We start from the raw sequence: 22461 nt of genomic DNA, 5'->3' as shown, positions 1-22461 counted from the left end.
CTACTCCTGTCTCTGGACAATGACAGCTGTATCCCAGCGGGCCTGGCTGGGAGCGACGCTCAGACACATCTGATTTCAGAGGTCTTAAAGTGCCAGAAAAGTGCATTTTAGGATAACGAAATACAGTATGGATGAAGCCACCTAATTACACAGCATTCAAGCCACATTTTTCTGTTTTGTCCTCAGAGCTGTAATGCGTTTGTCTAGTATCTTGCTAAAGCCCTTGTGCTGTTTCCACGGTGTTCCCTTGATTGACGGGTCTGTAAGACTCACACACACACACGCACGCACACGCACGCACGCGCGCGCGTGTGCGAGTGAGGCTCTAGAGATCAGTTTAGCGTCAGGCTCTGACGTTGGTCCTCCCCGCTTCCCGGTCCTGGTGCGCAGAGCCGTCCTGCTTCTGACCTGGGTGTCCCCTGACGTGGCTCTCTCTCTCTCTGTCTCTCTCTCTGTCTCTCTCTCTCTCTCTCTCATCGTCTACTGTCTTCCCTTTTGAAACCAGGTTACGTATGTCCCTCTCCCTCCCCCATCCGTCCTCTCTGCTTCCTTGAGGATGAGAGATCATGGCTCATGGCTCGGAGACTCCCTGCAGAGGCTATGGGCTGTGATTCCTCACCAGCTGCTCAGTTCCCGTCTCCTTAACCAGTGTGGGCTCTGATCCCGATTAAACCCCTGGAGCTGGTGCCTCAAGCAGGGCTTTGGGGGCGCCCCTTCCCTGCACCCCTCCAGCTCTAGTTCTGTTTCGATCACCAAATCAGAATGTTGGCGCAAATGCTCTTCAGAGAATTCTGCCGTGAATGGTGGTGACTGGTGCTTGCCAGAGCCCTGGGGGACATCTGATGTTTGAGGGAGAGGGACCCTCATGGGCATATTATTAACTATGACGTCTCCAGGTCTGTGACGCTCCATCCCTGCGCCACCAAGGAGATCTTACCTTCACCCAGTAGCGTGCTCCAACCGACAAATACCTGCTCCAAATGCATGTAACATGTGCTTTCAGATTTTTGGAGAGCCATTTAAAAAATGTATGTTTCAGCATCTCTGTATCTTTTAAAGAACCTGTTGGAGACTTCCACTGTAATAGTCAGTGTCCTTTCATATGAGGATCTTCTTGACGAATTGATTTTTAAGTTTGGTACTTGGATAAAGCTCACGTACAGATGAGTTTGTCGGAATGAAAAGAATTTGTGACCCGGTGTAATTCCCATTTTTGCTTTGGCTGCCAGGAAACTCCACTACATTCATTGCCCGACTGCAATAATGGGTTTCAATTCCACTGGCCTGAGGTTGCCCTAGATCCACATTGACTGGACATAAATCTACGTCTGAACAGTTGCGCGAACACACTGACATCTGAAAGGATGCTGACGCTTCTTACTTGACACGTATTCGTTCTTCGGAATGACTCGTCTCCTAGCCCCAAGTAGCGCCACATTTCTTCCTGATTCCAAGGCAGCGTGAGTTATCACCCAGCCAGAAAGCACTGAGCGGATTTATCCGTCTATAGGGCTGCGCTGTGACCAGCCCCTGGCAGAGGCAAATGGAGGTCCTTGTTAGGGTCTCGCTGCAGGAGAGGTTCTGAGCGACAGGAAGCGGGTTTCCACGAGCCTCAGTTGTGGCTGCGGTCCACCTGGGGCCCCTCCTCAGCCCCGCCTCCCTGGCCAGCCCACAGGGTCTCTCTGTGACCTGTGACCTATGAGTGGGAGGGGTGCCCGGGGAACAGATGCAGGTGGAGCCGCAGGAAGAGCCTGTGCGCTGTGAGGCTGATTGTTTGTGGCAGGCCGGGGAGGTGTGGAAGTGGTACCTGCACCCCGTGCTGCTGGGACCCTGCCAGGGCACAGGCGGGCGCATGGGGAGGGGAGGAGGGCTCTGCAGAACCTTGAGGTTTGCAGTCCATCCATCGTATCCTCAGCAGTCTCTACAGGGCGAAGGAAGCAGCAGCGGGTTGAAAGGTCTCCCTTATTTCCTCTCCCTCTCCTCTCCTCCAGCTATTCCAGTGAGGCACAGTTTTCCTGGAAACCGTGCGTTATTAAGTCCTTTCATAGCTGAACCGAAACAGATAACAGTAATCTAATCCGATCAAGTTCACTTGTCTCCCCTCATCCCTGCAGCCAAACCCAGACTGCCTGTCGACCTTCTGTCAGGTCCATTTGAAGTAAAACACACCTCGGGAGAGCAGAGAAGACCCTCTCCACTGGGGTCTCCTGCAGGTTTGTAGCTGTCACGAGAGGGATAGCCACTAGCTAGGTGCCAAATAAACATCCGAATTTCTCTTGCCGTTGAAATGGTAAAAAAAAAAAAAAAAAAAAAAGGGTTTGCCTTTTGACCAAGACCAGAAGAGCATCCACGAGAATGGAGATGGGATTTTGTCGGCCTGGTGGGACCAGGAGCTTTTTCTCCCTCTTCTATTTCCAAATCTTTCTCTAACGATACATTTACGATAAAGGGAAAAGATAATAATCTCCACAAGCTTGACTTGAGTGCTGGGGAGAATCCATCTAACGGATGTGTGTGAAGCCGTACATCAGGTTCTCGGCTCCAGCGGCAGGGAAGGTGTTTGTTGGGCGTGGCCCGGGCTTGCCTTCTAGGCCAGCGGTCCCCAGCCTTTTTGGCACCAGGGGCCGGTTTCGTGGAAGACCATTTTTCCACGGACTGGGGGCCGGGGGCGGGGGCGATGGTTCAGGCGGTAACACGGGCGACGGGGAGCCGCAGATGAAGCTTTGCCCACCCGCCCGCCACTCATCTCCTGCCGTGCGGCCCGGTTCCTAACAGGCCGCGGCCCGATACCGGTCCAAGGCCCGGGGGCTGGGGACCCCTGTTCTAGCACACAGCTCAGACTGGGGAAGGCGATTCGGCAGCCCCAGCAGAGCCTCACTGCTGTGCAGGCCTCTGACCCTCAGCTCCGCTTCTAGAGACGCACCCGCAGGAGAGCATCAGGGAGGCTGCTGCAGGGCCCACGTGGTGACTTGAGAGCCTGGGCTCGGCGTTCACCTGAGTTTTGACTCTGGGCCCCGTCACTTCCTAGCTGTGTGCGGGGGGGGGGGCCTCCTGCTTCCCCACCCCCACCTCGATTCTCTGATGCTGTGAAAGGAGGGGCGGGTGGGGTGGAGGGGGCCTGAGCCAGCGGGTGGGCTGTGCTGGTCCATTGAGGCTTGCCGTCTCTTCTTTTGGTGGGAGGAGCAGCACGTCTGTTGGCTCTGGGACAGTAAAGGAGAGGGAGCTGCCTGAGACGGATGGCAGAGGCAGAGTTCCAGAAGGTTCCGGAGCCTCCCCCGGCCCCGGGAGCCTGTGTGATTGCCCGAGGTCAGCCTGCTGGAGGAGGGCTCACTCTGGGCACCCTGGGTGCTGGGGAAATCAGGGTTTGAGCAAAGCCCCTGAGGATGTGGCGCAGCAGCCACAGACGGCAATCTCCTTCTGAGTTCCTGCCGCAGCTGGGGCCACGTGGTGCGGGGATGTGGGCAGGAGGCGGGGCAGGAGGTCAGGAAACCTCCCCCCGAATGCGCCGGCCGGGACACCTCCCCTGGCCCCCTTGCGCTCGTTCTCTTCTCCAAACTGCTGCTACGGCTGCCTGCCCATCACCCTGAGAACCCAGTCGAGGCTCCTGGTGTCTCACCTGGCCCCCCTTGCCAACCTCCTCCCTCCTCAGCCTTTCCAGTTCCTGAACTTTCCGAAGTCATGGCTGCCGAGGGCCTCTGTGTGGGCTGTTCCTCCACCCAGACCCCTGTCCTCTGCTCAGAAGACAGCCTTCTCCAGCCTTCTCGAGCCTTCTCGGCTGGCCCGGCCCCCCTCCATCTCAGCTCAGATATCTACCTCCCTGACCCCCAGTCCGAAGAAGCCCCCTCTCAGCGCTCAGAGACATGGGCTGACTTAGAATTTTAGCCTAATTTGATTGGTAGAAGCTTCTGCCATAGGGCCTAAGAGGTGAATTGTAAAGATGCGGTTGCAGGAAGGTCTGTTTGGCTGCAAGTCTGTAGAAAGCATTTTTAATATCCACGCTGTCTGTTTGCAGAGATTCCGCTGTGATTTAAAACCCTGAGTCTCAGAGCCTGTGGCCCTGCAGTGGGTCTGGGGACCTCCTTGTACACAGGACAGAGCAGAGGGATTGAGTGCAATCCGCAGACACGTTCTCTTTGGTCCATGATGTGTTTTGAAATAAATTTAAATTAGTTGCCAGTGTTGAAGACTTGGAAGATTTCATGAAGCGGATTTCAGCACTTTTATAGAAAGCTCTTTAGATCTGATCCCGCTGGGCTCACGATCCTGAGTGGCAGCCGCTGGCTGGCCCTACTCGGGGACGGTGCAGTCAGTCCCCACTGGGCCCACTTCCTCTGTGTTCTGCAGCTAGGAGAGCACAGGTAGTCGAGTGAGGTGTGTGATCCTGGTGTCTTGAGAGTGACCATCACCTTGTCCTGGACAGAGGCCCGTAATTATGTTTCCTTCCTGGAGAAAGAGGGTGGGGTCACTTCCAAGGCCCTTAGCATAAGTGGCCACTTCACCTGCATCTCAGCTCCGGGAGCAAGGTTGGCTGAGAGATGAGATCCCGGGCAGAGGAACCCGCACTCTGCAGCCCATGCTGCCCACATGGCGCCCAGGACTGGGCCCCCTGTCAATTTTGCTTCCTGTCCTGCAGGGCCAGGCCCCTCACCTTGTCCGCTCCTTCCTGAGCCCACAGAGGAGGCTTCTGGGAAAGGATGACTCATGCACTCCCCGAATTTCCAAGCTAGAAAGGCGCTGGGAGAGCGCCTTGGGCCGGACCAGAAATAGCCGTAGCCGTTGGGTCTGACCTTGCCCCTCCTGTGCTGTCAAGTTCTGCTTTGGTAAATTGATGCTGCCCTTCAGACCAACCACCTGAAATGTTGCAAAGATACAGTAACTTGTTTCCTTTTCCTCTGAATTTTTATTGATTGTAAACTCCACTGTTAATGATAATAAAATAAAAAGGGGCGGTTACCTTGGTGCCAGCACTGTAATGCATTTCTATCTCCTTTTTCAGTCCTTTTTCACGTGTATACGTGATTGTAATTATAGTACAATTAAAATTCATTCACTTCAGTATTTCTAGCACCCAAAACAAGAGGCTGGCCTGCAATAGGCTTCAGTAAGTATTTGTTGATTGTGGAATATTTGTTTTCCTAACTGTAAAGTGAGCGTTTTTCTATATTTGTTTTCCTAACTGTAAAGTGAGCGTTTTTCTAATTGCATCACACACTGATTACCGTTACATCAAGTTGTTAGAATATATTTGCCACTTCACTATATTTAGATTTTTTTCCCCCGATTTTTCAGGACGATAACTAATGTTGTAGCGAGCATTTTTCTCCACATAACTGTTTTGGACTGTTTGGAATTATCTTCTCAGAATAAATTCCAAGCATTTGAGTTCTTGGATCAGAGGAGAGAAAAATAAGAATTATAGAAATTGCTTTCTAAGGTCTTGTTTATTCCTGTTGCCAGGATTGTTTGAGAATATTAGTTTTATCTTAATCTCACCTGCTTTTGGGTTATAATTTTCAAATTTTTGCTTATTTTGTAGTATAAGCAGGTACCTAATTGTTTTGATTTGCCTATCTATATGTGTGGTTATTAGTATGGGTTGAAGCATTATCTAAGCACTTAATAATAATACTTCCTCTTGTGTGCCATGCCTATTTGAGTAGTTTGTGTATCTATTAGAATATAGATTTTTAGTTGGATTTGGGTGAATTTATCATACAGATATGATTAACTCAATTTTCCTATCATAGTGGCTGCAAACATTTTCCTAGTGTGCGATTTTCCATTTTTAATATCCGGTGAGTCATTATAGGTGTTATTTTCTGTTCTTTGGAGAGTCTGTGAGTGTGGTTGCCAGAAGGACCTTAGAGATCTAACCTGACCTCAGTGTCTGACGGGGACCCTGGCCCAGAGAGCAGAGGCCACAGCTCACCGGCCCTGCTGGCGAGAAGGGGCCAGGGCTGCCGTGGCCCTGGCCCAAGACTCCTTAGTCTGTGTTGCCACCTGAGCTCCTAAGACTCCCTGTTGCTCTCCTGGCCCAGAAAGTTCTTTTGAGCTGAGGTGTATGCGTCTCTGTTTTGGACCAAGGCGGGCTTTGTAGGACTCTCCGAAGGGGGGGCGTTGCCACTCCAGTGACACGGAGCCAGCCATTCCATCCTTCTGACTCAGGGCATCTAAAAATATCCTGGGGTGGGGAATTTGGAGGAGCCCGTAATCGATTCGTGAACATGAAGCTCTTAACGGGCAGTGAATGCAGCTTTGATATTGAATTACCCTCAGAAGATGCATTAGTTTCACAGTAGCTGCAGCCACCTGTCTGCCAGGTGTTGTCCTAAATATTTGGGGTCTGTAGAGGTGGAGGATAGGGACAGTGCCCAGGATCAAGTTGGATTCTTACATCAGGAGGGCTTTAACTTACTGCTTAGCTGTCTGCCCATCTTCATGGGGCAGGGAGCCCCAGAACTGGCAGGTGACCCCTGAACTGACCAGCAGGAGACTGGTTTAGAAGCGAAGATCCTAATCCCAGCTCTGCCTACACCGTTGACTTCCCGACTCTTAGAGCGTGTTCACGGTCAGGTCTGGTCATCCATTCAGCAAACGTCCAGTGGACACTTAGTTAGGACTCTGTGCTGGGCACTCGCATTGCTACAAAGGTGGCTGAGGCATGGTCCACCCCTCAGGGGATTGTACTGCAGTGGGATAAACCTATCAAACAAGCAGACTTAGAAATGAGTGTAAGTAAAATGCCAGTGGGGCCACGCAAGAATCAGTAAATAGTTTGCACAGGGTTTGAGTGAAGCTTGTCGGAAGAGATGGCACTAAGCTGAGCCTCGAGGGATGGGGCTGAGGGAGGAAGATGGGGGAGAAGGGAGAGGACCATCCAGCTTAAGGGGCGGAGGAACAGACACCAGAGGTGGATGCCGTTGCCGAGGGTGGCCGTAGTGCAGGGAGGGGGCAGGTAGGAGGAGGTGGGTCCTTCGGCAAATGCTGCTTAGAGACCATCAGAGGGAGGGACTTCCCTGGCCATCCAGTGGTTAAGACTCCGCGCTTCCACTGCAGGGGGCGCGGGTTCAGTCCCTGGCTGGGGAACCAAGATCCCGCATGCCGTGCAGTGCGGCCAAAAAACAATGAAAATCATTTTTTAAAATGTGCCAGCAGATCTCGTGTCTGGTGAGGTGCTTAAAAAAGAAAAGAAAAGAAAGAAACCACGGGAGGGTTTAGGGGGATGATGAGAGGGGACATATATCCGACAGCCAGGAAGGTGCTGGGTTTTGAGTGGGAAAATGCTAAGAAAGGAACCCGGGAAGGAAGAGACGTGGGCCTTGGAGACTCGTGCGCTTAGCATGTGCCTGACGACACCGTCTTCAGTGGTTGGTGACCCAGCAAGAGTGGGCGGCAGACGGCCATCTGCGGTGATTTCTGTTCTGACTGGCCTCAGTCTGGTCGGCCAGAGTCGGGAGAGGGCCGGTGGGTGCAGCCTCCTCGAGGTCTCCTTGCTTAGTTTGGAGAAATCCTGATGGATGGTGTGTGTTTGTTCATTGTTTGCCCACCATATAGCAGGTGTTTAACAGTAAGTGGGCAGTAGGAAGATGACATCAGCAGACAGGTGGCCCCAATTCTGGAAGTTTGGAGCCTCTTACAGGGCATTCGTGCCCTAATTCTTTCCCGTTATATGAAGAGAAGCTCTCGTGGTGATGATGACGTGTCTCTGCTTCCATTCCAGATGCCTTAGGGCCCCGTGGGCCGCCCCAGAGGACTCAGTCCCGGTGGCCAGCGACTCCCAAGCAGCTCACGTGCGCTCAGCCTCAGGCTCCCGCTGACGCACCTGGGAATCTCGCTCACCAGCCCCCGCCTGGCATCCTTGCCGGCAGTGCCCCCCACCCCCCCGAGCCATGGAGGCTCCCGAGGTCCCCGTGGGCTCGCTGATTGACTTCGGGGCCGGGGCCAAGCCATCCACCTCCTCGCCCCTGGAGATGCTGCCCGCAAAGCTGCAGGACGGGGACAGCTCCCCGGGCGAGGGTGCGTCGGCGAGTGAGGCCACGGAGTCGGCCGACAGCGAGAACGACATGGGCGAGTCGCCCTCGCACCCGTCCTGGGGCCAGTACCGCCGCTGCTCTTCCAGCGAGTCCTTCTCCTCCAACCAGAGCACCGACTCGGCCAAGGATGCGGAGCTGCTGGAGCTCCGGGAGTTCATGCGCAGCTACGTGGAGAAGATCTTCTCCGGAGGGTGAGCCCCTCGCAGGGCGCCACCGGCCAGGGCTCCAGGCCTCACAAGCTGCTGGGCCCCTCGCGTCTCCGCCCCACCCCAGTGCACGTAGGCCCCCTTGGGGAGCTTCTGCCACTCCTTCCCTCCGCTCAGAGCCCTGGCTTTGCTCCCACGGCCCCTCAGGTGAGCCCCCATGGGCACGCCTTCAGAGGTGGTTGTTAGCTGGCAGTGACTTAGGGGCAGTACAAGGCCGGGAGGTTTCAGTTACCCGCAGCCCTTGGGACGCTCTCGGGCAGCTGAGCCTTGAGCAGCTGCTAGGATGGGGACCCACCCTCGCACCTCTCTCTGGCCTCGCGTTGGTGGTTCTTGACAGTGCAAACAACGAGCAGTGACAGTTGTAGCACAGGTGGGGCCTGGAGTGAGAGCGGAGGCCGAGGAGCCGGGAATCTGACTCACGGCTGTTGCCGTCTCAGCAGCGGAAAGGGGAGCACGCCGCAAACTCGGTTCAGGCCTCAGGCCTTGACGGCTGGTCTTGCATCGTTCACAGCGGTGCGCGAAATGCTGGAGGTCCTGCCCCTCAGATCGCTCTGGGAGCCGCAGCGTCAGCATCGCGGGGTGGGGGGGCTGAGAAGTGCAGAGTCGTGAGCCCCACCTGACCCACTGAGTCAGAATCTGCATTTCAGTGAGGCCTCTACACGTCGTGCCCGCATTGCGGCCTGAGGAGCTCTGGCTGAAGGGACCCTTTTCCGATGTCGTTAAAGCGTAAGAAGAATTTCTGCCTGTTGACGCCACGCACCGAGGATGTACTTCCTTGCTGAGGTTTAGGCCCCTCGTTTGTTAACTGGCAAGGTTGATTTCCACCTTTTCCAGGTGTGCCTCCATCTTCTCTGCAGTTAGAAGGGGGAGGAGTTCTAGGATCCTAATATTTGACTGTCCCCAGACTGCTTTTATGTTTGATTTTGAATGCATTCTGGGAGAGCAGTAGACGTGGCTTCCTACTCATTTTGTTTGATTGACACCGAAATTAGTCAGCAGTCTCTGAGTATACCCAGTTAATGCAAAGGGGAGAAAGCCCAGAAGCTCACTAATTTGCCAGGAAGGCCAGTCTAGATTTGTGACAGGCAGTCGGCAACATGGAACGTGGACAAATGAGTCAGATGCATCTTTAAGAGCATTCCACAACTCCCTGCAAATGCCCGGCAAATTCTCACATTTCATCTGGTGTCGGTACTTGGGATAAGTGAGACCAAGATGTTTTCTATAAAACCTTAAATGAATGAAATTGCAGAAGCCAGTGGATCCTCAGCCTCCTGCTTCCCCCTTTTAGTCGTTACATTTGGGGTAGAGTACTGCCCCCCCCCACGAAGATGATTGGAAGTGGTTTGAGATCAGCTGAGCATTTTGTCCACCCTGGCGGGGGTGACCCCCAGGCCTGGGGTCCCCCGATCTTCACCCCTCACACAGAGCCATGGAGAGTCAGAGAGCAGACCGGCTCTCCAGAAGTGCAGAGGAATAAGCAGCCATGCCCTCCTTGTGACGGCTGGAGGTGGCCTCAGACCTCTTGTGTTTCTTGGCCCCAGTGGGTCCCGCTGCGACTGAGCACGTTAGGAATTCTTGAATCCAGTCGGTGGCTCCATACCGACCTCAGCAGCAAAGATGGGGGGCAGTTGGATGAGCTGGAGAGCCAAGCCCTCGGAGAGTTATGGAACCCTTGTGAGTACCCAGACCTCACTGAGGCAGGAGGTCGGGGGAATGCACGTGGGCTTTGGAGCCAGGAGGTCTGGATGGGGCTCCCACCTGCCACTCCCCAGCTGTGTGTGATCCTCCGAGCCGGGCTTCTCATCCTGGAAACAGAAGTAATAGTGTTTCCTCTCGGGGTTGCCCGGAGGCTGAGATGAGGGTCCGCACTTGGCGGGGGCGAGTTACCGTCGGGGTTCCGTGGTGCGGATGCCGAGGGCCGACTGCACTTAGGAGTTCCTCTCCTTCCTCTTTCCCTACTGTAGCCATTTTTGTTGTAGAGGATTAAAGCTTTCCTGTCTTTTCCCTTTGCCCTCTTTTCCAGGGAGGACTTGGACCAGGAGGAGAAAGCCAAGTTCGGAGAGTCCTGCAGCAGTGAGAACGGAAAAGGCCGGGAATGGTTTGCCCGGTACGTGAGCGCCCAGGTAAGAGGGGTGACGCTGGGCTGTGGTGTGGGGCAGCCCACCTGCTCTGGAGAAGGGAGTTGAGGAAAACGATCCCACAGGAAGAAGCGTAAAGCTCTGTCTAGAGATGTTATAGAGTCTAATTAGAATAGTGGAAGATGCCCCACTAGAAAGGAATGCTGGGCTGTCAACCTCATGAAATTCCAGAAAAGTTCGCTTTTTTAAAGACCAGCACATGGGCTATGTCCACACATGTTTTTATTAAATAACCTACAATATTCCATTTTTGTAAAGATAAAATATTCAAGAGAATGACAGCCATGTATGTAAGCTCAAATAAACAGTAAGTTTTAAAAACAGCCAGTAGGTTCTTTATATTTTTTTCCTGTAAAGTGGATTAAGTTCTTCGTTTTTAAAGTATCTTTTGGTCACAAATAATTTATTCTTCCAAGAAAAATTAGAAAATACAGATAAGCAAAAACAGAGAAACTGCCCATACATCAGCCACCCAGAAAACAGCCAGCATTGTCATCTTGGGGTCCCATCCCTCTGTAGTTTCCCACACGTGGGTGAGCGCGCGAAGCTCCTAGTTTTAAACGTCTTACAAGGAGACGCAGGAAACACCTGAGTGATGGTCGGGGGTGGGGCAGCCCTCTGCTGGGTCCCGGTCTCTGGGTAGCAGGGCCTGTCCTGGGCTCGAGCCCCAGCTGTGTTTAGAGATGCTGGGCGGGGTGAGCATGCAGCCCCTCTGAGCTGGGTGCACCTCCACCAGCGGCCGCCTGACGCGGCTGCCCTCTTCCCGGACAGCGCTGCAATTCCAAGTGCGTCTCGGAGGCCACCTTCTACCGCCTGGTGCAGTCCTTCGCGGTGGTCCTATTTGAGTAAGTGATGCTGCGGCTTAGCACCTCCGTCCTGACCTCTCGTCCTCCTTCCCTCCCTCCCTCTCTCCCTCCCCACCTGGGAGACCCCAGTCGTGAGAACCAGCCGCATGCAGTCATCAGCTCAATTGCTCCCCCTCCCCCACCACCTCCCCTCCCCCGCGGCGGCAGCATTGTCTGGAAGTCGTGACCAGTATCCAGTATCTCACGGGGGCGCGGGGGGGCGGCGGGGAGTGAGCGGTCCCCACCTGCCAGCAGCGGGCCCCGGGACAGGCTGTGATTACACAGCGGCCCTGCCCTCCTCCAGCTGAGGTCTGGGGTTCTCTGGATTTCCTGTGGTGAAGTACCCTAAACCGGGTCACCGCCCACTAATGAGATGGTTGGATGGCATCGCTGCCCTGAGGTCTAATGAGGCACCACTGGGGCCTTTTATCGCCGAGGACAGCGTGGGCTGGGGAGAAGGGCCCCCCACCTCCATGTGGCCGGGGGGGCCGGCCACCTGCCTTGAGGGGCTCCTCCTGCTGAGGCCCACGCACGGCTCTAGGACTCCTGACCCTCTTCCTACATCCTGTCGTGCATCAGAGCCGCACGCGCCTTCTGCAGTGTGAACCGGAGCGGCCGTGTCTACCTGGGGGATCGTGGGGGTGGGGGAAATGCGTGGGACAGGGAGGGAAGCTCTGACCCTGATCTGACCTTCGGTTGAGCCCGCTTTCCCCCCTCACCTCAGTGTGGCCTCGGAGCAGGTCCTGGTCCCCTGGCTTAGGCCGTGGCCACTTCTCTGTGTCCCTGTGTCCTTCCAGGCCTGAAAACCCCTCCTTTCCTGTTCCTTCCCCTTCTTCTCCCAACAGAAATGTAGCTGCTCTCTTGACTTTAATTCCCTGTCTCGGTGTCTCCCCAACTTTCTCTGTCCCCCATGAACACGGGGCATGTACTAGAGGAAAATGGCCAAAAGAGAGGAGCCCCTGTTTTTCCTGCACTTGCTCTCAGAATGTCCCAAGTTCAGGGTGTGCTCCCCAGGGGTGGGGGCGGGGATCTGGGTCTGGGAGCTAGTGTGGGTGGAGGGACGAGAGACCCTCACTGAGGTAGCCAAGGGCCCACGCTTGCTTGCCTCGGGAGCTTCGGTAAAAGAGCCCCAGGGGGTCGGGGGTCAGTGTGGTCTCCTGCCCCGAAGACCCTTTGACCTCGAGACGTTTGCATCCATATTTTTCAGTAACCTGTATTTTGTGTAGATGGCGCCTGTCTGCATGGTAAAGTGCTTATCTAATTCTCAATTTTTCTTCCAGTTTTTCCTTAAATAAGCAAACTGGTAGGTGGGGGGGGGTGTAGTTAACCTCAAGTTCCAACCCTGCCAAAACACAGAATCTTTCATTACTTTGTCTGTGAGCGTATATTTTTTTATGTGGTTGCAAAAAAAAAAAAAAAAAAGAACTTACAGAAGTTCAGTTTTTTAGATTTATTATTTTTATGTTAAAAAGATAAACAAAAATGGCCCTCATCCCACTGTCTAGATAATTTCTATTGATTTTCTTTCTTTAAGTAACACTAGTCCAAGGTGAAAAACTAAACAGGAAAGGAAAGTACATGAGGGAACAGGATGGAGAGGCACGGAAGCCTAAGAGGGAAAGGAGATGTTCTTTCACACCCTCTTCTCTCACTTTTGGTCCATCTCTCAGTGATAGCCATCTTAATAAAGCGCATACCAGCAAATAGATATTTTTTCTAAAAATGCAGTACTGGGCTTCCCTGGTGGAGCAGTGGTTGAGAGTCCACCTGCCGATGCAGGGGACACGGGTTCATGCCCCAGTCCGGGAAGATCCCACATGCCGCGGAGCGGCTGGGCCCGTGAGCCATGGCCGCTGAGCCTGCGCGTCCAGAGCCTGTGCTCCGCAACGCGAGAGGCCACAGCAGTGGGAGGCCCGCGGACCGCAAATAAAAAGGCAGTACTGTGCATTTGCACCCAGTGCTGCATCTGTAACAGCTGTGAGGTGTTCTAATACATGAACGTACAAATGCTCCATAATTAATTTGGCTCCTGCCCTGTCGATGGGCATTTAGCTGATTCCTCATTTTCTTCTCTAATTTGCAGTGCCACAGTGCACATCACCGTAGCTTTTGCCACTGTAACAGTACAAATTCTTAGTGGCAGACAGACCCACTCCTTGAAGTGTTTCCCCCCCTTTTTTGTCTGCTAAATTGAATGGATCCATGTATATCTCATACTCTCAATATAGTAAGTTTGATATAATATAGTAAGTATTAATATAATCCTTTATATTTGTAGGACATCTTTTAGCATAGCAAAGGTTCTGGCGCGTAATACTTTAATTTGATTTTCAGCAAGTGGTGTAGGGTACGTAGGTATTCATATTCCCAGTCATTCTCAGGGTGCTGTCCCTGGGCCAGGAGCCTCAGAGCATCAGCTTCCCAAGGCAGTTTGTTAGAAATGCACATTCTCAGGCCCTGCCCCAGACCTGCTGACCCAGAGACTCCGGGGTGGGCCCAGCAATCCACATCTTCACATGGCCTCCCCGCCTCTCCCCTGCCAGGTGACTCTGCTGCTGCCCACATGGGGGGGGCGGGTATCATCTAAGTCACTGCTCATTCCTGAGAAGTAGGGGCTGGACGGGGCCAACGGTTTAAGCCTGAGACCTGAGGCCTGACCTCCAGTTCCGGGTCTGCTCCTTGGGGTAGGGCCCTGGCTATTCCACCTTGAAAGTGAAGGAAGCCAGGCGGATGGATGGTGAGCGCCTTAGTGCCCTAAATCAGACCCGCTCCCAGGCCAGGTGCCTGGACCCAGGGGAGTTCTTTCTGTGGCTTCTCCTCTGGAGTGTCTGGGGAGTGAGGTACTAGCTTAGAGGTGTCTGTGGAACATGCTAGTCTTGTCTCAGGAACATGCAGAGAGAATCCGGTGGAAGGATCCGTTAGCCAGTCACCCCTCTTTCCATTTCAGGTGTCACCAGATGGACGACTTCGGGCCTGCAAAGAACCTCATGACCATGTGCTTCACCTACTATCACATCGGTGAGACCCGGGGTGCAGCTTACGGGGCAGGCAGACCTGTCACCTTCCAACGCCACATCAAGTGGGGATTTCTTAAGGCAGAGCTGCGAGGCATCCGGAAAACAAAGGGAGCTGATATTAGGGCGGGAACAAGGAGGAGGGAGACCCCTAGAGCGGGAGGCGAAGAACGGTCCACAGCGTGGGTCAGGAGGCTGGCGGTCCTGGCTGGGAGGACACGAAAAAGTAGACACACGGGCAGGACGCTTCAGGGTAGACACAGGACATCGTCTCATGTTCTGGCCAAATGTGACACAGGTTCAGCTGTGGACTGGGGTGACCTGGAGCAGCCCGGGGTCTGGAGCAGAGTGCGGGTTGAGCTCTTCGGGCTCGTGGCCCTGGGGCCTCCTGGTGCATCGCATCTGGGGGCAGCTGGGGGCAGCTGGGGGCTCCCCGTGTTAAGCTCCTTGGGCTGTGACCACTGGCACTCGTTCGGGCCGCCGTGAGGAGAGGGTTGCTGAGGGCTTGCCCGCGGGCTGCAGCTGGGTCAGAGCAGCGCAGGCACCAGTGGGCTGGCTCTTGTGGCGCACCCCTACCTCTGCAGCTCAGCTTCCTCGTCCCCTCGCCTCTGCAGCCCACCGTCTCCTTGCTGCTCTGCGCCATTGCAGCAGCTGCTCTGACGGCCTCAGCGTGGAGCCCTTTGATATGGGGCGGGACACCTTGGCCCGTGGGGTGCCTGGGCCTCGGTCCGTGCACAGCCTTAGGAAGGGACATACCTCTTTTTCCCTCGCTGCCCTTCTCTCACCGTCTCCCATGTCCAGTGGCCTCCCTGTTTCAGGACCAGCCCAGGTGCCAGCCAGGCCGTCTGGAATCCGCACGGCCCCTCCCTCCACAAGGAGAGACTCTTGTGTCTTCCTCCATCACTTTGTACGTTACACTTTCCCTGTGTGCGCTGCTCCCCCGCCCTCTGGACTTGGTGCTTCTTTGGGGCTGGATCCCTGCCTGTTTCCTCTGCAGCCCCTGGTGGCACCTGGCTGACTTGTCCACGCTAGGTGCTCAGCGACCGCCCGAGAGGGCAGGGGCCCCGGGCCACCGTGTGACCACGGGCCTCCTGAGCCTCTTGCTTCCCACCGCCGCCGTGTCTGGCCATGGCGGAGAGAGGTGGCCCCGGCCTCCGTGGTTCCAGTTGGCTCTCATCCCTGCTGTCTCCCCCTCCCTCCAGGTAAACCGCACCTGCTCCCCTCCGAGTTCAAGGTGAAGCCGGCCGGGAGCATCGACTCCTACTTGAAGTCGGCCAATAGCTGGTTAGCAGAGAAGAAGGACATCGCCGAGCGGCTTCTGAAGAACACGTCGGCCAAGACGGAGAACGTCAAGGGCTTCTTCGGGCTGGAGACCAAGCCCAAGGGGCCCCTGGCCAGGAGAAGCGAGTGAGTGTCGCCTGCGTGCGCCCCTCCCCGACCGTGGGTGTGACGAGGAGGCCACCCTGGCCCAGTGTCGGGAGCACCTCTGCGCCCTCGGCCGTCACTGGGGCCTGAGAGCTGTTCCCGGAGGGCAGCTGCCTCCCCACCCTCCAGTTTTCTGGGGCTTCCAAACGCTGTTCCATTTGCTGACGTGCTGGGATGCTCCCCGTGGGCCTGTGTTTCTAGGGCTGGAGAGGAGTGTGCGGAAATTGTCAGTAGGCAGGAGGGGAGTTACACCCCCCTCCCTGCACCCCGCCTCCCGCTGCCATGAGAGAAACCGCGTTCCCCAGGGCAGCGGTGTTCCCATAGCCACTCGGGGACCCGCGGGGGGCGGGGCCGCTTCAGAACAGTGCAGGAACCGAGACTTCCACAAAGCAGGGGCACCCTGTGGTCCCCGCGGTCCCCTCCGAAGGCTCGGTTACAACCAGGCCACTTGGCTTTATTCCTCCTCTGGTCTGGACAGCCTTGGATTCAGAGAAAATGGCACAGAGAAGCCTGAACAGCACATCTCAGTTCTAAAAGGCTGGCAGGTGGTACACGTGGCGTTGATTTCGTAAACATGTTTGCAGAGAAGGCCACCTTCGATTTACACGTTGGTTATGAGGCATCATCCCGTTTCAGCAACATAACAGGGTTCTTTGGGTCGTTTTGTCTCTGCTATGGTTTCTCTCCCCAAGGGAGAAAGAAGGCAAGTCCCAGGAGAAGCCGCGGAAGACGGGTGAGTGCCTGCCCGTGCTCGCGGGGCCGGGCGGTGCCGCAGCAGCGCCACGGGGCCTCAGTCTGGCCCACGGGGAGCCGCAGGTCCCTGGACGCCTGGGGCTCCAGCTCCCCCGTAGCAGGGGATGCTGTCCTACTGTGCTCTGCTGTGGTCTCTAACCGCTTACTGAACTTCCACGGAAAACCCGCCTCTCTGGGGATCAACTCCTCCTCCCAGGGGACTCAAGGAAAGTATCCCCAGTGGTGGGGGAGCTGTTCCCGGGACCCTCCCTGGGGAGGAGTCCTCAGGGCCAGGCCTGAGGGCCGCAGGGCCGGTGCCATGGAGTTTCCGCTCTATGTTTGTATGACCTGTGGGATGATGCGGGGCCTGCTGGGAAGGTCGCTGGAGTCGGGGCGGGGGGGGGCGGGGGTCTGCCTCGCTCAGTCTCCCTCCCCCTCCCGCAGTGACTGTGTGCAGCCCAGAGGAAGAGCGGAAGGGGGAGAAGATCTACCTATACACACACCTGAAGCAGCAGCCCATCTGGTAAGGCCACCCTCGACCTGTGTCACCAGCACCCATGTCTCCATCAGAAGTAAAGGCCACTCACGCCCCCTAGGAGAGCCAAAGGAGAAAAGATGGGTGAGGTTGCAGGGAAATCGGAAACTCGTACACGGCTGGTGGGATCGTCCCATGCAGCAGCCACTGCGGAGAATGGTCGGGCAACAGTTAAACAGAGTTTTAGCCCATGACCCCGGCAGTTTTACTCCTGGGTAGATACTGAAAAGAGTTGAAAACAGGTACTCAAGCAAAAACCTGTGCACGTATGTTCATGACACTGTTATTCGTAAGAGCCCAAAGGTGGATACACGAAATGTGGGCTATCACTCAGCCACGTAAAGGAATGAGGCACCCACACCTGCCACGATGTGGGTGGACCTGGAAAACGTTCTGCCACGTGACCCAGGCCAGACACAAAAGACCAAGTAGTGTATGTACACACAATGTCCAGGAGGCAAAGCCCTGGAGACAGAGCAGATTGGTGGGTGCCAGGGGCTGGGGGAAGCCGGGAGTGCGGTGATGAAAATGTCCCGGAAATGGATAGTGGCGATGGTTGCGCAATTCTGTGAATATACTAAAAGCCACTGAATTGTGTACTTGAAAAGCGTGCATTTTACGGTATGTGACTTATATCCTAGTACAGCTGTTCTGTATGTGTCAATAATGTACACACGTGACGGTCGTGGTTGCAGTGGGAGACCAGTGGTCAGGGGACATCTCGCCCTCTGTCTTTCTCTGAGGACGCTCTCATCCCTCTGAAGCCTCTCTGTTGGTGGCTTTTATTTCCTCACAAGTAGGCGGTGTAGTAGCCCCTGGAACTCAAAGGGTGTCAGACGTGCCCCTCCCGCGAGGATCACGGTCTAGCTGCGGTGGGAGAACCTGGGGCGGCAGAATGGGGCGCGTGAGGCACACGGCCGGCCAGGGCTGGGCTGCAGCTGTCCCAAAGCCTCCGTGAGGAGAGCCCACCCTGCAGGGCCAGCCTCGGGGGGAAGCAGGGAGAGGGAGCCCAGCAGCCCCGGTCCTACTATCTGACGTAGCTTGGGCCCCTCTAGGCTCCGCTGCTGTCTTATCTGCAACAGGGCTCAGCCCCACTTTTCTGTACAGAGCCGGGTGGTAAGTATTTTAGGCTTTACAGGCAACCACTGCCCTCCACTGCTGTAGTGCCAGAGCCGCCGTGGACAGGGTGTAAGTGGAGGGGTGTGGCTGTGATCCCATAAAGCTTGATTTACACAGACAGAGAGCAGGCCGGACTTGGCCCACGTGCCGTAGGTCTGCTGACCCTGATCCTTGGGAAGAATGCCTCTTCCTTGTGTGTCGCTATAAATGCGTTTGCTCTCTGCACGTGGCCTGTCCCTGCCGGGGTTCCCATTTATGTTACTAGACCGTGTTCTAGAGAAGCAGGCCTCCTCAAAGCCTCTGCTTCCTGTTGGGAGCCTCAGCCGGAGACAGAGAAGGGGAAATGGCCTTCGCCCACATCCCGCTGGTGGCGGCTTCCCCTTTGACCCGATGAGTCCAGGCTGAGTCCTGGGAGAGACGCACGGATGCCCTCAGGACACTTTGCCGGGTGGTCGGGCAGGGGGGTGGGGTGGAAACCAGGTCCATTTAGGATAAAGGCACATGGGCCTTGTCTGTCTTGCAGGCACACGCTGAGGTTCTGGAACGCGGCCTTTTTCGACGCTGTCCACTGTGAGAGGAGAAAGCGGTCTCCCACCACCAGGTAGGAGCCAAGTCAGGGCCCGCTTTGCCCCAGGGAAGAGGACCAGGGCGAGGCTTTATTGTCCCGTTCCTGAAGAGGAAAGCAGGAGGACAGAACGGCTGAGTCGATGCGTCTGTGTTTCTTCCTCAACCCCTTGCGGCCCCAGTGCCCTGCAAGCTGCCTGAAGGGTCCCGGGCGCACTGCTTCCTGGGTGGGGGGCCCAGCTTGCATGAGCGCTTCCTGCCCCGGGGCTCCGGCATGACTCGGCCTGACCCTCCTAAGAAATGCAGACTCCCACTGAGTGAAGCCCACAGGGCCCCTCTCGGACCCACTCTGCCTGTCTCTGTGAGACTCCAGACTCCCGAGCTGAGGCCACTGCCGCGGGACCCTGGGTGCTGGGCTCGCGTCTGAGAAGGGCAGTCGCTACTGTCAACTTACTCCTCTGGGCTGCAGCTTCCCCGAGGGCAGTCTTGCCACTTCGGAAGACTCCCTTTGTAAACCGGTTCACTAAGCACTGGGCGGCGGCGAGGGCTGGGCACGGGTGCTCAGCTCTCTCTGGCCACGGCGGCGAGCTAAGGCTGGTGCCTGCCGTGTGCGGCAGCGGGGCGGGGAAGGGGCAGCGGCCTCCCAGGCCTGGGTCACCTCGTTGGCCCCTCCAGTCATGGGACTTTGAAGTCTGAGTCTCTCCTCGTTGATGAAATTGAATCCCCGCCTTCTTTGACCCTGGGGAGACCCCTTAACCTTTCTCCCGGCAGGGGAGAGGGCAGGTGCCTGCTGGTTAAGGCTTTAGTCCCCGAGCACTTGGGGGATCTTAAGTGAAATCTTTTTTTGGGGGGAAGTAAACCCTATCGGGATGACCTGCCTTGTACCCCACAGCGGCCTGCTGTGGCTGTGTGCCCCGGGAAGGCAGGGGAGCACGTGGAGAGGAAGCGATGCTGGAACGTTCCTAAGGATTCTAGGGAGAGAGTTCTCCGCCCTTCTGGGAGTCGCAGATGCAGGAAGTGCCTGTAGGCGAGGGGGATCCTCGTGTTGCTTTGCTCTCAGACTCCTGGGCCACCGCCCCCTGGAACCCCGTCTCCATATCCGTCTCCGCTGTGATAACCCTCCTTCCACGCTTTGCTCTCTTTTCCATCCACATATCTTGCATGACTTTGACGTGTTCCTCTGTTTACCTGTTTCTGCTGCCGCTCCAGAGGGGATGCTGGAGAGGAGGAGAAGAAGAGGTGTGTGTCCACGTGACTGTCCATGGACAGTGCGGGGGCCCTTCGGGGCCGCTGGGTCGGAGGGGAGGGGGGTGTGACCAGACGTGGGTGTGACTCGTGGCCGGCGGGCCCAGCGCTGGGACAGGCTGGCAACAGACAGTGGGGAGCTCGCCGAGCATAGAGACCCCGAAATGGTCAGGAGACAGACACGGCCCCCGAGACCCCCATGAGGCCCGGTGCGCATCCCGAGAGGAGAAGGCAGTGAGGTCCAGGAGGTCAGCTCCGACCTGGAGCGAGTCCAGCCTCCATGGGCCACTCTGGCTCTCCCAGCGGACCCCGAAACCACACCCTTGGGTTCCCTTGTTGTCCGCTCGGTCATTGATCCGGGCTCAGGAGCCGCAGGTCGGGCCAGAGGACCTGTCCCTGCAGTCGTGCCTAGGGGCCTGCGGGCTCTGGCAGACCCTCGCCCACTCTGACAGGTCTGGGGGGTCCCGGAGGAAGGACAGCTGCTTCCTCCCCCCGGCCACTGTGTGGTGTGAGGCGTGTGTGTGTGAGGGGGTCCCCTGAAGACAAAGGTCTAGAACAGGCTATTTCCTGCGAGCCCACGGTGGGGTCTGACTGCAATTGTTTGAACTTGATATGTGCTCGATATCTTGGTTAAGATATTTTTAGAGTGAAAGGCCTGCCTATTCAAAATATAGTTTCTGATTCAGTGCTTGTTTTTAATTTGGTGGAAATTTCCCAAAGCATGCTTCCTTTAATCAGTGATGTATTTTTAGTGCTTATTGTTTTATGAGAAATCTTGTTTTTTTTAATGCAGCCTTATTATGGCTTTAAAAGGAGCATTTAGGCACGGCAGCTACCTCCGTTCCTAAAAAGCCCCCAAGTTCCCACAGACTCTCTGCGGGGCGGGGGTGTGTGTGTAATTAACCAGCCTTCCTGGAGCAAGGCTTCCCAGCACCACAGCCGAGGCCCGACAGGGCTGGAGCATCGTGACCTCTGAGCCCCACGAGGGGAAGTGAGCCTCTGGGCCTCACAGGCCTCCTCACCCAGAGCAGATGTGGTCTGGCCATGCACATCCCAGATCTGACCCCCAGGACACCCCGAGATTGGGGGCCGGGGGTTGGCTCTGGGTCCTTGGGCAACCTTGTGCCTCCAGCATGATTCCTCTTTGGCAGACTCTGCCGACAGCACCATCAGCACCCTCTCTGTTCTCAGAGGCAGAAATGTCCCCATTTCAGGAGGCTTCCTCTTCTGTAAGCTGCTGGACACATCCGAATTCCCACTGTGGCAATTTAGACACACGATCTGCCCTCCTGTGGTATTAGACCTCGACCAGTATTGGGTGTTGAACTCAATTTTAAGGAATTGATTTGCTGGTAGGCATCCCCTGATCCCAAATGACCTTTCTACCTGTTTCTTCAGAGATCAGATAAAATGTCCCAACTCTAGTCCTCGCCACAGCAAAAGGACTGACCTCCTCATCTGGGTCAGGGCTGCTGTGCTGCACGCCTGCAAGGGAGCCACTTCCACATGGTCTGGGGTTGTGCAGTGCACAACCTGTGCAACTGTACCCAGCGAGCCTGGTGGTGGTGTGGGAGTTTATGTGCCTGGACGATTCTAAGGGTGACCACTCAGGGAAAAAGGATGGGAAGGAACATGGCATGGGATTAGCATAGTGCCTGGAAGCACATTCCAGGTGTCTTCGTGGGTGTCCTGTCAGCGTGAGGAGACTGGGAGACTGACAGTGCCGCCTCTGTTGCGCCCTGGTGTCCCGTGGCTCCCGCTCAGCTGCAGCGGCACCAGTAGCCTCCCTGGGCTGGGAGAGGGGAGAGGAGTTAAGAGTCGATGTTGTTGGTTCTGTTCCTCTTCTTTCAGCTTCTCCATCGCCCTGACCCCTCACCCCCTCATACTGCCTCTTCTCTCCCTTTTCTTTTGTCTTTTTCCTCTCAGCCCTGTTTTAGCCAGACTCCTTGTCCAGAGTGTAATTTTTAAGGGGAAATAGACATCTGCTCACTTCTTCGGTGGCCACGCGGCTCCCATGCCCCGGGGGGTGGAGGTGGAGTGATGCAGTGGCTGACGGTCCTGGGCCACTGGGGACAAGGGTGCTCAGCCGTAAGGGGAGGGGCTGACGCCCTGCAGGATCGGGCGGCGTTCGCTCTCAGTCAGGGACACCGAGCTCAAAAAGAGCTCAAAAGAGCACCTTCACTGCCCGAACCCTGAGCCCCGTGCTGCTTCACGGAGAGCACATGGAGCTACACGGGCCGTGGTCCCTCCTCGTTGGGTTCCCGGCTTTGCTTAGAGGCTCTGTGCCGTCTTCTCCGTGCTCACGGGCCTGTCCCCGCGCCCTACGAGGCAGCCTGGGAGCACAGTGAACGGCAGAGGCGGGCCGGCCTGATGGGCAGCATGTGGTCAGAGGCCGCAGACGCTCGCTGGGCTCCTGACCCCTGCTCCGCCGGCTTCTCGGCACGCCTCCCCACCGGTGACACGGACCTCGGCCTCCGTTGTCCTTGAACCTTAGAGAAGGATGTGGGGGCAGCATTCTCGTCTCCCGGAGAATGTTCCGGGCAGCCGCTAAGCGCACATTGTCTCTGGGTCCTGAGCCTTGTCTCCGCCAGGAGAAGGTGAT

The 22461-nt window shown here is 56.1% G+C and overlaps 1 protein-coding gene across 5 annotated transcripts in view; it reads left to right on the top strand.

The window, feature by feature from the left end:
- The window catches only part of KIAA0513 (KIAA0513 ortholog), a 59209-nt gene that overhangs the window by 29518 nt on the left and 7230 nt on the right, over nt 1–22461 (top strand). For 2 of the 5 annotated variants that reach the window (XM_029201050.1, XM_029201026.1), the window contains exons 2-9: nt 7721–8224; nt 10266–10365; nt 11152–11225; nt 14173–14243; nt 15442–15646; nt 16357–16397; nt 16841–16919; nt 18574–18651. In XM_029201050.1, coding sequence (XP_029056883.1) covers nt 7890–8224; nt 10266–10365; nt 11152–11225; nt 14173–14243; nt 15442–15646; nt 16357–16397; nt 16841–16919; nt 18574–18651 — 983 coding nt within the window. In that variant the 5' untranslated portion in view covers nt 7721–7889. Of the gene's footprint in view, nt 1–7720; nt 8225–9120; nt 9917–10265; nt 10366–11151; nt 11226–14172; nt 14244–15441; nt 15647–16356; nt 17016–18573; nt 18652–22461 lie in introns of those variants that run through there. The other 3 variants (XR_003790540.1, XM_029201035.1, XR_003790538.1) reach the window with 3 other exon arrangements.

This window comes from Monodon monoceros, unplaced genomic scaffold (genome assembly GCF_005190385.1).
Source record: "Monodon monoceros isolate NGI ecotype Baffin Bay Population unplaced genomic scaffold, NGI_Narwhal_1 Super_Scaffold_10, whole genome shotgun sequence".
Lineage (NCBI taxonomy): Eukaryota > Metazoa > Chordata > Mammalia > Artiodactyla > Monodontidae > Monodon > Monodon monoceros.
Note: the sequence above shows the minus strand (reverse complement) of the source record. Positions and strands in the feature narration are given on the sequence as shown.